The 15,928-nt window shown below is 46.2% G+C and overlaps 1 protein-coding gene across 2 annotated transcripts in view; it reads left to right on the forward strand.

Moving 5' to 3' along the window:
- Nucleotides 1–8,515, forward strand: part of LOC147023855 (ras-related protein Rab-22A-like) — a 49,896-nt gene extending 41,381 nt beyond the window's left edge. For both annotated transcript variants that reach the window (XM_085889740.1, XM_085889738.1), the window contains exon 7: nt 7,833–8,515. In XM_085889740.1, the coding sequence (XP_085745866.1) occupies nt 7,833–7,930 (98 nt within the window). In that variant the 3' untranslated portion in view covers nt 7,931–8,515. The remainder of the gene's footprint in view (nt 1–7,832) is intronic.
- The last annotated feature ends 7,413 nt before the right edge of the window (nt 8,516–15,928 follow it).

The raw sequence follows: 15,928 nt of genomic DNA on the forward strand, positions 1-15,928 counted from the left end.
AAGTGTTTGATCTGGTCAGTAGAGAAGGCCTGTGGAACCTACTGTATAAAGTCTGCTGTCCCGCTAAGTTGGTTAACATCATGAGATCCTTCCATGATGGCATGGTTGCTCGTGTGAGGGATAGTGGATGCACTTCTGAGCTATTTCCTGTTACCAACGGCACAAAGCAAGGCTGTATCCTAGCTCCCCCATTATTTAGCTTTGTGTTTTCCTCTATACTTCATGATGCCTTTGAAGATTGCACCCGGGGAGTGATGATCCATTTTCTTACTGGTGGTAGTGTCTTTAATTTGCAACGTCTGAAGGCCAAGTCTAGAATCACGGAAATTTTGCTCCGTGATCTGCTTTCACCGATGACTGCGCACTCTTCAGTCATAATCTCGAAGACATGCAATTTATTGTCAACTCCTTGCGCAATATGCTCAACGCTATGGCCTTACGATTAGCTTCAAAAAGACAGAGGCTATGCTTCAGCCGAGACCAGAATGTGCATTAACTGTCCCATACATTACCATCGATGACACGCCACTCAAAGTTGTAGATAAGTTCTGCTACCTCGGAGGTGTCTTCTCCCAAAATGCAATGATTGACGACGAAGTAACATCAAGTCTCGGTGAAGCATGTGTGTCCTTTGGAAGAGTGACGCATCACCTTTGGTATGAATATAGCATTCGCCTGGACACCAAGATTTGTGTCTGTCACGCCGTTGTCCTATCAACACTTCTGTACGGATACGAATCTTGGACATCCTATCGTCTCATCAAATGCTTCAATCAATTCCATATGCGATGCCTTCGTAAGATTTTTGGCATCACCGCGCAAGACAATACCTAACACCTCAATCCTAGATCGCTGATGCAAGCCCAGCTTTGCTGGTCAGGACACATCACGCATATGGAAGACCATAGAATCCCAAAAGTGCTTTTCTACGGCCAACTTGAATTTGGTAAACAGTCAGGTGGTGGACAAAGGAAGCGTTATAGGGATGTCCTTAAGTCTGCACTCAAGTCTTGGTCCCAGGTGGCGACTAGAATGGCACATCAGGCCGCAAAGGCCTGGACTACTTTGAATGTGGGAGACTTGCTGTCAAGAGACAACGGAGGCAAGAAAGGAAAACCTGCCAACGTCTACCTCCGCAAGGAACAGCTTACACCTGCAATGTTTGCGGTGGATGCTGTGGGTCCCACATTGGACTACACAGCCATCGCACAACACGTAATGCTTAGTGAGCACACCACCGAAGGGGGGGGATATTCATCAAAAGTGATGACTCACTAATGTAAGATATTTGTTTCCCGAGTGTCTGTCTGTCAATCGCCAAGATGTCGCAATTCTTCACGAAACTGAACCAACTGGTAGAGCTAGCTCGTCAAAAGCTAGAACAATATTGTTTGTGAGGTTGAAGTCAACGCAAGGTCATGGTTCCTGATGTACTTTTTGAGATAAATTGGCACAGTCATTGATGAGCCTTCCGGTTTGTGTCACTATCTTATACTTGACCAGCGCTTTCATATCAGCCAATGGTTCATCACCTCTGGTCAGCCATTTTCTCAAGCGGTCAAGGGTCAAAAATTTGGACCTCAAGATCAAGTTTCTAAGTCTTTTCATCCGATTGACTTGATATTTGAACAGGATTTGCATGTTGGGTTTTTGATGAATTGGTTCATAAAAAAACCAACCATCAATTTCGCTGTTTGGACATGTCAATGGTTTTCATGATGACAATTTTCCCCCATTATAATCAAATGGGACTTTTTGTGATTTTATTATTATTATTTTGTGATGTGTGATATGACACTGAAGGATAGGAAATAAAATGTGGAATTAAGAGATGGGTTAGGTGTAGAAAGCATTCGTGAGGTTATGCGTAGGGGTAGGTTGAGATGGTTTGGACATGTGGATGGGACTGGGGTGAGCAGCTCTGTGAAGAGGTGTATAAATATGAATGTGAATGGAAGGAGAGCTCGATGCCGTCTGAGGAAAACATGGGATGTGTTGCTGAGAGATGTTCTTGGAGTGAAAGGCCTAACAAGAGGGCGAGCAAGGGATCATGCAGCCTGGAAAGCAGCCATTAGGTGAACCGTGGCTTCCACATGCAAGCATGGAAACGGCCGTAAAACGATGATGACTATGATGATGGTCAAGGCTTGACAAATCATGTAAAACACCTATATTTACGGGTTTTGAACCTGGTTAGAAAATTTCTCAGCCAAATTTGATCGGTCAAAATCATGTAAAACACTTGTAGTCCATTTGCCGTTATTATGTGTTCCATTGTCAACCTTGTTGATGTGCAAAATGTATGGTTTTATGATTGTTATGGACTAACATGGGTCCATTAATAAAATTCAGGTTGGTTGCCGGGGTGGCTCCCTTGGGGAACTCCTGTAATTTGCATAAATTCAAGATGGCCGCTACAGGTCAGACGATGAGGCTAAGTTTTTAATCGGTCAACATATAATCCTGTGTAATACCTCTTTTCCATATGATTTTGACATGAGGAATTCAATTTTGGGGTTATGTTTTACGTTCAGGAATAAATAGAGGTTCACATGAAATGTCCATGACTATTTTCTGCTGAAAATTATGCAACACCAATGCAAAAGTGAAGTCATGAATGGTTCACAACAGTATGTTGATAATCAGAAAGCATACACATTGTCATGTCATCATATTGGACATCTTAGGAACAGAGGACATAGAGCCGAGTAGACAACTTACGTATTGTTCATTCCCATTCATTGTACTCGTCCCCTTCCGTATCCTCGTCTCTTTCCAGTTCTGCTTCGACACTCCCTTCTTCCACTTCACTTTCACTGTCCTCCACAGTCTTGTGTGGGTTGAAGCACTTGTCACTGCAACCACAAGTGCAGTATAGCATGCAGGAAATCTTTGCATGGTGACAACTGCAACTTGCAGTACTGCAGGCCTTCCCCTCTGCTTTGTAACCACACCGCACAACATCCATGAGGTCCAAAGGGGCTGGTGGAGTAGCAGAAGTTGCTGGCACTGGGATTCCATCTCTGATGTCCCATCCATATTTTGTAATGACAAGTTCAGGTGGGGCCTGCTGATCAGCTGATTTTGCAAGTACTGTCTGTAGATGTGCACGCAAAATATGTAGGAAGAGATTGATCTCAGTTGGAGGTAATGCCACGAGCCTGAGGGGCTTGCCAGACTTCCTTGTGTACATATAGTACCTCATCTCACTCATCGTGGTACCTTCTGGCTGACCATACAGGGCACAGAAGAATGTCCGCCCTGCTTCCATGAGCTGTTCGTGGCTTGCGTTCAGCTCGCCAAGTGCGGAGTACAAACCAGGGAAGTTGCCAGATCTCAGTGTTTTCAGAGCTGACACTTTGCCCTTGCCGTTTGGGTATGACATGGTATCTGAGCCAGTGATGTAGTGCATTCCCAAAAGCTGCAGACACTTGGGGCCAAGATGGTCACAGGTGGTGTTGATATCCCAAATTGCTCCATCCCACATTTCCATCTGCACTGTGGCTTGGATGTTGCACTGGTAAACCCAGTAAACCATCAATACAAAAACATCAGTGTCATCAGAGAGGATACGTATCACTCTTGCATTACATTCAGCAGCCATGAGCAGGTGTGAGATCATTGTAATGTCTGCTTCATCATGGTTGAACGCACCATGACTACGGCTCTCCACAGTAACTCCTTCACCAAAGTTATAGGTACTCAAAACCTTGGACAGCTGCAACTTGTTCTGCTTGTTTTTCAGGATGGCGTCTCGACGAGGCAGGGGTGTGTTTATTGTGAGGTCATAGTTGATGGAACCAATGCCAGCACGCCTCACTTGTTCATGGTCCTTTGCAGAAACATCATAATATTTGTCAAAGACCAAGATCTTCTGACCAGCAATGGTAGACAGCCTTGTCTTGATGAACTCAACTAAGACTGACACAGTTCCCCTGAAAGGCCAGACAATATGATAGAGAAGTTGGCTCGCGTCAACAATGGTAACATCTGGTTGCAGAAGCTGTTGTGCCTGAACACAGAGTTTGTGTGCCAGTGGTGCTTTGTTGCCTTTCCTTAAGCATCCATATTCATCAATCAGTGAGGGGGGTACTGCGCAGAGCTCAAACTGGAAGATAGGTCCTAGCTCCATTTGTTTTTGCTGTCCAACAGTCAGCAGCCTGAGGAAGATGGTTTCTCGATCAAAGATCGTCTTGTCCCTAATTTTCACTCCTTTCTGTAAGTGCTCCATTGTCTTGATGGGACATGAGATGGTTGCATGGAATCCACCTGGAAGGGATGCATGGAACTCTGCAACCATTTTCTGACCTATAACCACGGAATCCTCAACATTCATTTCAGCTACTCGGGGAGCAATTCGACCATTGGCAATGTTGTACAGATGTGGTGAGTGATTCTGAAGAGGATGAGACACATTCGACAATTCAAGTAAAATCCGGCACCTATCATTTGCATTAAGTTCTCTCCTCTTCTTCCCCTCCTCCTTGTGACGTGGTCCGATTCTTGTGTCCTTTTCTCTTACTTGGTCTTCATTGTCCTTGTTTGAGGAGTCAGGGTAGATATGCTCCATTGTATCTGAGATGTAGGCAGTTGCAGGAAAGGAATCGATCCACTCTGCTACCATCTCTGGAGAAAGAGTCATACCCTTGAGGCCACCCTTGCCAATTCCAATAGCAGTTTGTTCACCGAACTGATCAGAGCTCACACCATTCCAAATGCCTTCCTGGTGATGACACACAAAAGCACCTGATATGAGCTCTGACTTGGCATCTGGTGGCAGCAGATAGCGCATCTCCAGAAGGTGATGGGTGATGTAACGGGGCATAGTGATGGTGACCAGCAACAAAGAAGTAGGGAAGCATGCGTTCAAGTGTTAGCTGTTGCAGCAGGAAGTCTGCCTCCCTCTCACTACACAGAAGTTGATGAACAAGCAGAGTTGGCTTGATGAAGTTATCAACCCAGTGCTTCCCAGTTGGGTGTTGTCTGCATGTCTCAAGGTAGCTGCACAACTCCTGGAATGTCTTGGGGCCAGTGGTGAGGAAGGAAATGAGAAGGGCAGTCAAAACCATCCGGAAGGCTCTCATTGATTGAACCCAGGACTTGCCACTCATGATTCCTGCCAGGCCCCCGAATGCTGAACTGATGAGAGTCTCAACACCAGACCCACGCATGAGTTTGCCAATGCAACCACAGAAGGACTGCACAGTGTGCATTATCCCAGGCCTCAGAATCACATTTTAAAAGCGATTAACGCCATGCCACTTGATTTGGCAAGCCACCATGTGGAGCTGGAGATCCACAGAGATGTGGACATAAGTCATTCCCATATCAGTCAATGACTTCTGAAGATACTCCAGTGAAGTCACTACAGTGTCTGGATGAGAAGCTTTGGCATCAATAAGGGGTCCGAACATGTAGGTACTTGCTGGCTTTTTTTCTGCATGACTGGTGAATGCTTCTTGGTTGTTGAACCCACCCCATTCCATGGCGTTCACCTGTGTGCTGACTGTGTTTAGCCACTTCATGTCCTTTTCCTGTGCAGCAGCTAAACTAGCTTGCCGGGCACACACTTCTTGGTCGAAGAATCCAGAGGTTGCATCCACAGCCGGGGGGTTCACTTTGGATGGCCCAGTGTAGTGCTGCAGAGGAAGGCTCCCTGATGAGCTGCTGCTTGTCCAAGACTGGGCAGCTTTCTTAGACAGTCGTGGGATAATAAGGTCGCTCTTCCCTGGGTGAGCATGCCCATACTCAAGAATGCCTAAAGGATGGGGTGGCTGAAATTCATGTGAGAGGACATGAGCAGTACGCCGACCATTAGGCGTGAACACTTGCAGATCAAGATTATCAAACCAGGCAAAAATCACGCCAACAGTTCTACTCAAACCCATGAATTGGTGGAGAAGCTGAGCATTGTCACCGAGAAAATGAGCAGCGAATTTCCTGAATCTCAGGACCTCATCATATGATGTTGTGAACCCATGTTCATGGAGGAGCTTTAGAAGATCAGAACTGCCATGGCGGTGTAGTAGTTTGACAGGCAGTCCTAATGTTGTCTGATTTCTGGTACCTGTAACATGACTGAATTGACTGGCTCAGGCTCAGAGATTTCTTGGTCATTTCACCACCAGACGCTAAGTCTGAAATCAACCTCAGTAAAGTTGGGCTTGTTGCCTTGATTGTGTTGGCTTGTGTAAATTCTGAGAGGTCATAATTGGCACTGTTGTACTTGACTGAGCGTGCCTCCTTCTTGATCTGCCTTACCACAGAATCAATACTCCTCTCATCTGCATCATCCACTTTAACCATTTTCAGATGGTTAGCAATGGACTCACGGAAACCAACAATGGTAGCACATCCATGTACCCGAACTAACATAACGTCCTAACTCATGCGGTCTGTTAGTTTGCTAAACATGTCACGTCGAGTGAGTTTGCCACCAAGATCACAGTACAGGGAATGCAGTTCAACACTATTCCACATCTTTGAGCTGTCACAATTCATGCGCTCTATGACGTTCTTTAGGGCACTTTCTTCTGCAACACCAGTTGGCAAATCAGCATATTTCGGGACTGTCATGAAACTGTTATAACAGCGTACATGGTATTTGCACTCAGCCGCAGGGAGATCAACCAAATATGCAATATGTAACTTGATCGTTCTGGCCTACTTCATCATTACGTTGCTCAGCAGCATTAATGATGGCATCTTTCATAGTTGGGATGGGATTACCTTCCTTGTCAAAACGTTCTTCAGTCAGGCACTGACGAACACGATCCCATCTTTCTGGATGTTTGTCATCAACAGGTAAACATTCTTTGCCACAAAAAATGCAGTCACGTTTGTAAGCAAACACACCACTGCCTGTTGCCTGTGTGCGATATCTTGTTGTCACTGTAACACAATCATCTTCAGCTTTTCTTTTCTGTGATTTACGAAGTGTCTCAATTTTTTGTTTTGATGTGCCAGTACAGTAGCATCCTTTGTGACATTCTATGCGAATAGCATCATCACCACCATCAACAATATCCTGTAGTTTTGCACGTAGCTCTTCATCTCCACGGGCTTTGGCACAGGAGATCAATGTCTTGATCCCTTGATCAGCGAATTTCTTCATTTCCCCTCCACCAAGACACACGGGAAGAATGCACCTTGAATCAGCCATATCTGTAAAAACAAAACAATGAATTAGTAACTCGCATTAATGTCGCATGTGAGCGTCCAGTTGTCAGAATAGTGACCTTGTTGTCATTCAAAATGTATCTCACACGGCAAACAATTGCCAGGAACTCGAACATTGACCTAAAATTTACTTCTAATCACAAAAATAAGGTTAAATATCGATTCCTTGTGCCAAAATTATATGGAAAAGATGTCTCATGTGTAATTTTAAGTTCATTACCTGAAAAGTTATATTTTCAGCCCGGTCGATGACGGCCATCTTGTATTTGTGCAAAAATAACAGATTTCCCCATGGTTGCCATCCGGGCTACCAAGCTTAATTTTGTCTATGCATGCCTGTGAACAAGAAACCACCATAAAACCATTCACTTTTGAGGACAACAAGGTTACTTCTCTGGCAAATGGACTATTGATAGGTCAAATTTTAGAAATTGCCAAATTAGTGTTTCCATGGCATCGTTTTTTTTTTCTTTGCATTTCACAAGTATTGTGCTATGCATGACGTGTTTCTTGATTTTTTTTTTTTTTTTTGGATATATTTTTAGGAGATGTACACATTAGTTGGAAATTGATACACTGAGTTGCATGTTGACATGCTGACTGAATTTAGTGTTTTGTGTTCAATTCAAAGTAAAAAAATTTTTTGTCTCAAGGTAAAAAGATTCCTTGTGTGGAACCTTGTACAAACGACCGGCCGAGTTTCAAGCTCCGGCCACTGCAACTCGAAAGCAGCAGCAGCCGTTGCTGCTGAGCTCCAAGATTCCATTATATGGACCATCGGATCTCCGCGTGCCTGTTTTGCATGAACGACTACGGGGCGTTTTCCTGAAACGGTGAAATTGTGGAACTGGACTGTGCTCTGTGCAATGCTAGCAGTGACTCCAACTGTTTGCTGCTAACGTCACCCCGGTGGGCCAGAGGGGACGTGGATGAGATTGTTTGAGTGTGTGTCCCCCAAACACTTGATTCCATTCCTTTTGGTTAATGAAGAAAATCTCGTTGCGTGAATGAAGGCTTTGGTTTTGGGGTTTTTTTTAATTTGTCGTTTCCCCACCCACCCCCCCCCCCCTTTTTTATTTTTTTTGAACAAGTTATCTTTTTGCTATTCCTCCATTTAACGAAATTGTCGCTTACCTTCTGAGGTGTTTTCCTGGTTTTTGAACTTGCACTTGTCAGAGTATATTTATCTCCTGTAAAATGACTGTGTGATGCTGTAAACCTGTATCACGTGGCCTTTCCACTCTTTGTCCTTTTCTGGTTGTTGTTATTCTTTACTTTAAGTGCACTATTTAATCATTTTTTTTGTAATAAACAAAGAAAATGCCAGTGATCTTAACCCAGTTTGCCATTCTCTATTTCCCAGTCATAGTTCCCTCGATTTGCCTTCAGATTAGTCGTGTGCTGTGATCAATTAAAGTAACTGGCATATTTGGCCAGGGATGGTTAAGTTTTTAATTGGGAGTCTGATTGATCTCAATTTGCTTGAATTTGAGAGTAAAACGGCAAACGGGGAGGCCATTTATCTGTTTGGAAGTGGCTCATTGACAACACAAAATGAATTGTATATAAAGTTGTCTTTGTGCTGTTCAAAGCTAAAGCTGTCATATGTGGGGCTGGGACGATAGCTCAGAGGTTAGCACACTTGCCTTGGAGCTGGCCATCTGGATTTGGGCCCTGACCTAATTGTAAACCATCATCCTGGTGTTTCATCAATGGGTGGTGAGGCCCAGGTGTCCTGCCTGATCATATTCATTGGTGGATGCAAAATATCCCATGGTACCTTTCTAATTCATTCCTTTGTTTTTAATTCACCCTTATGGTTGCAGGTTGCATCATTGCTGTGCTGATGATGCAGTGCCCTTTGTAGGTCATGACAGGAATTTGTAATATTTGTTCAGGATGCCGGCGATAACTTGCCTACACTTTGCAAAGGACACCGTACAAGCTTTATTGTCTACCAACTAATGGTTGCAAACAGGATGCCCAGTTTGACGGCTATCCGAGGGACAGCACACGTATTGATGCTTCGCCCTGCCATGCCAGCAAGACACCAGGATGACACATTTTATAGCTGGGCCAAAATTCGAACCCAGGTTAGACATCTTGGAGGCAAGTGTGCATACCTTCTTGGCCATCCTACTAACCCAGTACCTTTCAAGAGAGTGGGCCATTTTGTGCTTACCTGAGCCACATTCATTCCCTGGCCTGTTAGAGAATATACCGGGTAGTTTGCCATTTTTATTCCAATCTCATGACACCGTAAACAGCACGGTTAGGAACAACAAGGTGTAGTTAATTTGATAAATACAAAACTTAACCAAAATAGAACGTCACTTAGAGCACATACCTCCACCAGGCTGAATAGTTTACGTTTTATATCCCACTGATGGGCCGGAGCTGCGCCCGTATCTTTACGAAAATCTAATCTGCTTGTTATTGGCACCTCACCAACTCATCCACTAAGTTGTTGTAATCCCCGTCCACAACTTTTTGAAATATCCTACTCGCAGACAGATTGGGGTGAAAACACAACCGTTGTCCACCTTTAGTGGTGGAGGTAATGATGGTTTTAAAATGTCAAAGGTCACCTTAAAAAAAACAAAAAAACGTGATGTGTGGAAGTTGAAACAGAAGATTTCCACGCAGGATAGCTTTGATTAGAGGTTTGTGCTCTCATCTTGAGATGCCCAGCTATAAACCTCCACCCTGGTGTTTTGCATACAGGGTGAGGCATCGATACGTGTGCCGTCCATCAAATGGACATGAAGCTGGAGGACCTGTCTTCCAGCACTGGATGTTGGTCAACGTTAAAGATCCTCTGGTGTCTTTAGTGAAGAGGAATGAAGAACTCCTCTTACCAGTGAAGGTTGGTATCAAACAGCGTCAGTGGACAGGTAGAACGATCAATGCAATGAACAGGACGTTGATTGAGAAAGCCAGCAGGAGCTGACGTTCCTGGGGTTAACCTTCCATCAGTTGTTGCTCTGACGAAGGGTTAACAACACTTGAAATGTCAAGATTCCTGTTTCCCACAGCGGTTAGCATCCCTCGATCAATGTCCTCTTGATTTCATCCATTTAATGAAGAGTTGGTGAGTTATCATCAGAACCCTGAACAAATTTCAAATTCCAAGCCAAATCCCCTTCGGTCAACGTTCGGCCTGACCAACTGAATCGTGAAGAACTTTGCCCAATAATATTCCTGGGCCGACCCCACAAAAGGGAATAGGGCCTTTAAGAGAAGTTCAGTGCTGTCCTGTATTAGTCGTCTATCATTTTATATTTTTATTGCCATAAATCGATTAACGCAAGTCACATCCTAAACCTTTAGCATTTTATGCAACAGTAACATTTGCAATCACGAGCAATCTGGTTACTCGTGTGCTCAAATGGGGTTGCCAAGCTGTTTTTTATTTATTTATTTATTCATTAATTTATAATATATTGATTTATAATAAATATTTATTTATAAAAGTGAAAACAATTGAGTAAAATAAGTAACATTTGCTGTCATTAAGAAGGATTTACTGCTTGGAGTAGTGTTGGTGGGTAGCCCCGGTGAGTTCTGCTTGAATGTAGCCATGGCACAGAGGTAGTCGATCGATCTCCTAGGAGTGACCCACAAATCTCTCACATCTATTATGTTGTGCTCTTGCCTTTGTAGAGCCAGGACCGTGTAGTCTTCCATAACTTGCTTTGTTGTGTGTCGCAGCCTGGCAGAGGTTGTAGGTGTTGTCGGTGGCATCCCTGATAATTGCTGATGAGCTTGTAGGTGGAAATTAGTTGGCGGTGGTTGGGGTGCCAGTAGAGGTCGATGGCGTGGTGGCAATGGGGTAGATGGTTTCTTGAATAACCAAGTTATTTTTGACTGTTTTCCTTTGCTTTTAAGGTTTTTATAGATTTCTTTCTAGGCTGATAATTGCTGATGAGCTTGTTGGTGGAGATGGTGGAAATTAGTTGGTGGTGGATGGGGTGCCAGTGGAGGTCGATGGTGTGGTGGCAATGGGGTAGATGGTTCCTTGAATAACCAAGTTATTTTTGACTGTTTTCCTTTGTTTTTAAGGTTTTTATAGATTTTTTTTATCGGCTGATAATTGCTGATCGATTCCTCGACCAAAAGCAATGATCCTTTCCATGTTGGTGTCGATCTGAATGTCCTTTATGCTTAAAATCTTCTCCAATTTTTCGAAGTTCTGAGATTATTTTGGCTGTCATTTGTGGCTTCTTTGGCTGCTCCTCCTGTTCTTCACTTTCCCATGATTTAAAATTAATTCATCCAATTCTTCTGTTGTCAATTCCTCACCGTGGGACTCTATCAGCTCCTCAACTTATTCTGCAGCAAGGTCTTCAAATCCTTGTCCTCCGAGTTGGCCAAATCAACAATCCTCTGTACTTCACTCTCGATGGCAGGAAAGCCACAGAAGTCATTAACGTCTTCAGGCCACACTTTACGCCAACAGCCATTCAATGTTGAGTCTGACTTCATCCCATGAGTCTTTCAAGATCTCAAATTTCTTCCAGCATTCCCTGACATTGGTTTTGGGGATCATTTTCCATGACCTGAACGATGTGATCAAAGTTATTCTTGTTGTAGTATGTTTTGAGTGTAACTATGACACCGTGATCCATGGGTTGGAGGAATGATGTAGTGTTTTGTGTGAGAAAGAAGACTTCAATATCAGGGTATCTCCCAGCCAAAGTTGCAGGGTGTCCTGGAGCATTATCCACAAGAAGTTCTTTAAAAGAGATTTCAGTCCCTCAGATAATTTTTGACGGTGTACAAAACAGTTTGGTCGTCACCCAGGCCCTTTTGTTCTATCTCCAAACCGCGCCACATTTCCACACAATAGAAGGGTTAACCTGTCTTTCGCAGCCTTGAAGCCAGGAGCCATTTTTTTCATCTTTTGAGATGAAAGTCCTTTTGGTCATGTTTTTTTTTCCAGAAGGGCCCAGTCTCGTTCATCGGCGTTGAAAACCTGCTGCGGCGGGTAGTCCTCCCTTCTCTTCTCCAAGTGCCTTTAACTCGTCAGGAAATGGAGCTGCTTCTTCATGATCAGCTGATGTCGACTCACCCAGAATCTTCAGATTATGCAGATTAAAACGTTCGAACCACCCACTGCTTACTGCATGGCCACTGCTGTCTTGAGCTTATTCATCACCCCCTGCTTCTCGTTTCAAGTCGTTATAAATTGTGAGGACCACCACCACCAGTAGGCATGTTGTTGTTTTAGAGATCCTCTAACGAGGATCTAAAGTCGTACTCGCGTTGTTGTTCTTGTTGTTCTTGTGGCCTTTTTTGTTTCACAGCCTACAGTTTTCATCGAAACTTCCTGAAACTTAGCATATATATGTAAAAAGACCCTGCACAGACGGTAACCATCTCCGATTGTGAAAATTCATCCTAGAAAAAAAAGTTGTGACGTCATAATGTCTCCGCTAATGGAAATTGCCCAAAAAAATTATCTCAAACTAGGAAAGCTTTTTGAATTCTGTTTGCAGGAATGGAACGGGGCATTAGCAGAGATAATTTAATGCACAAATAATAAATCATTATGACGTCATATCCATTTTTATGATGTCATTCCTATTTTTCACATTTTTTGTTTCACAGTCCAGAGTTTTCATCGGATCTTCGTGAAAAGTGGCATGTATATGCATAAAGTCCATGTGCAGGCAGTTAACCATCTCTGATTTAGAAAATTATTCCGAGAAAAAAAGTTATGACGTCATAATATCACCGCTGATGGAAATTGCCTATACCATTATCTCCGAAACTAGGGAAGCTTTTTGAATTGTGTTTGCGGGAATCAAACGGGGCATTTGCACAGATGGTTTGACGCAAATCTGATACATCACAATGATGTCATATTCGTTTTATGATGTCATCACTATTTTCTGAAATTTTTTGTTTCACAACCAAGAGTTTTCATCAGAACATCTTGAAACTTGACATGTTCATGCAGAAAGCTCACATGCATACAGTAACCATCTCGGATTGAGGAAATTCTTCCAAGAAAAAAGTTATGATGTCATAATATCGCAATGGAAATCGCATAAACAATTATCTCAAACAATGCAAGCTTTTTGAATACTTCAGATGGAATCAAAATGGGCATTAGAGATAATTTACCGCACACCTGATACATAACTGATAACTATGACGTCATCACTAAGAGGACGAGGATCTGAGCTCATTTGAGCTTGTTTATGTTCACCTTCCGACCGCACATTCAATAGTTTTTCCATTTTTTTCAATGTATGGATCTCTGCGCCTTAATGATGCTACTTCAGAGACAATATTTCCCCCAGAACTGGCACCAGCCATAATTTCATCGTTACATTGATGAATGTAACAAATAGTGGACTCATTGACGTTGTCGTCTTTTTTTTTTTTTGCCAACAGTAACACGTGCACCACTCTCAAGTCGATCTAACATTTTCAAGTTTTCCGCTCATATCGTCACTTTCTTTATTCTGCTCTTCAGCAGATGCACCACTTATTTAACGGACGTTTTGGACCCATGATTAAATAAACTATTCAAAGTTTAACCGCACCTCACCAACCTTTACAGTAAGCAGCCAGAAGTCAATGATGCGGCGGTGCAGCACATGCTGGAAGACGCGGCGGTGCAGCACATGCTGGAAGACGCGGCGGTGCAGCACATGCTGGAAGACGCGGCGGTGCAGCACATGCTGGAAGACGCGGCGGTGCAGCACATGCTGGAAGACGCGGCGGTGCAGCACATGCTGGAAGACGCGGCGGTGCAGCACATGCTGGAAGACGCGGCGGTGCAGCACATGCTGGAAGACGCGGCGGTGCAGCACATGCTGGAAGACGCGGCGGTGCAGCACATGCTGGAAGACTCGGTGCAGCACATGCTGGAAGACTCAGTGCAGCACATGCTGGAAGACTCGGCGGTGCAGCACATGGCGCAGTTGCTGGAAGACGCGGCGGTGTAGCACATGGCGCAGTTGCTGGAAGACGCGGCTGTGTAGCACATGCTGGAAGACGCGGCTGTGTAGCACATGCTGGAAGATGCGGCGGTGCAGCACATGCTGGAAGACTCGGCGGTGCAGCACATGCTGGAAGACGCGGCTGTGCAGCACATGCTGGAAGACGCGGCGGTGCAGCACATGCTGGAAGACGCGGCGGTGCAGCACATGCTGGAAGACGCGGCGGTGCAGCACATGCTGGAAGACGCGGCGGTGCAGCACATGCTGGAAGACGCGGCGGTGCAGCACATGCTGGAAGACGCGGCGGTGCAGCACATGCTGGAAGACGCGGCGGTGCAGCACATGCTGGAAGACGCGGCGGTGCAGCACATGCTGGAAGACGCGGCGGTGCAGCACATGCTGGAAGACTCGGCGGTGCAGCACATGCTGGAAGACGCGGCGGTGCAGCACATGCTGGAAGACGCGGCTGTGCAGCACATGCTGGAAGACGCGGCTGTGCAGCACATGCTGGAAGACGCGGCTGTGCAGCACATGCTGGAAGACGCGGCTGTGCAGCACATGCTGGAAGACGCGGCTGTGCAGCACATGCTGGAAGACGCGGCTGTGCAGCACATGCTGGAAGACGCGGCTGTGCAGCACATGCTGGAAGACGCGGCTGTGCAGCACATGCTGGAAGACGCGGCTGTGCAGCACATGCTGGAAGACGCGGCTGTGCAGCACATGCTGGAAGACGCGGCTGTGCAGCACATGCTGGAAGACGCGGCTGTGTATCACATGGCGCAGTTGCTGGAAGACGCGGCGGTGCAGCACATGCTGGAAGACGCGGCGGTGTTGCACATGGCGCAGTTGCTGGAAGACGCGGCGGTGCAGCACATGCTGGAAGACGCGGCTGTGTAGCACATGCTGGAAGACGCGGCTGTGTAGCACATGCTGGAAGACGCGGCTGTGTAGCACATGCTGGAAGACGTGGCTGTGCAGCACATGCTGGAAGACGCGGCTGTGCAGCACATGCTGGAAGACGCGGCTGTGCAGCACATGCTGGAAGACGCGGCGGTGCAGCACATGCTGGAAGACGCGGCGGTGCAGCACATGCTGGAAGACGCGGCGGTGCAGCACATGCTGGAAGACGCGGCGGTGCAGCACATGCTGGAAGACGCGGCGGTGCAGCACATGCTGGAAGACGCGGCGGTGCAGCACATGCTGGAAGACGCGGCGGTGCAGCACATGCTGGAAGACGCGGCGGTGCAGCACATGCTGGAAGACGCGGCGGTGCAGCACATGCTGGAAGACGCGGCGGTGCAGCACATGCTGGAAGACGCGGCGGTGCAGCACATGCTGGAAGACGCGGCGGTGCAGCACATGCTGGAAGACGCGGCGGTGCAGCACATGCTGGAAGACGCGGCGGTGCAGCACATGCTGGAAGACGCGGCGGTGCAGCACATGCTGGAAGACGCGGCGGTGCAGCACATGCTGGAAGACGCGGCGGTGCAGCACATGCTGGAAGACGCGGCGGTGCAGCACATGCTGGAAGACGCGGCGGTGCAGCACATGCTGGAAGACGCGGCGGTGCAGCACATGCTGGAAGACGCGGCGGTGCAGCACATGCTGGAAGACGCGGCGGTGCAGCACATGCTGGAAGACGCGGCGGTGCAGCACATGCTGGAAGACGCGGCGGTGCAGCACATGCTGGAAGACGCGGCGGTGCAGCACATGCTGGAAGACTCGGCGGTGCAGCACATGCTGGAAGACTCGGCGGTGCAGCACATGCTGGAAGACTCGGCGGTGCAGCACATGCT

This window comes from Eptatretus burgeri, chromosome 7 (assembly GCF_056783735.1).
Source record: "Eptatretus burgeri isolate ZD-2024b chromosome 7, Ebu_testis_v1, whole genome shotgun sequence".
Lineage (NCBI taxonomy): Eukaryota > Metazoa > Chordata > Myxini > Myxiniformes > Myxinidae > Eptatretus > Eptatretus burgeri.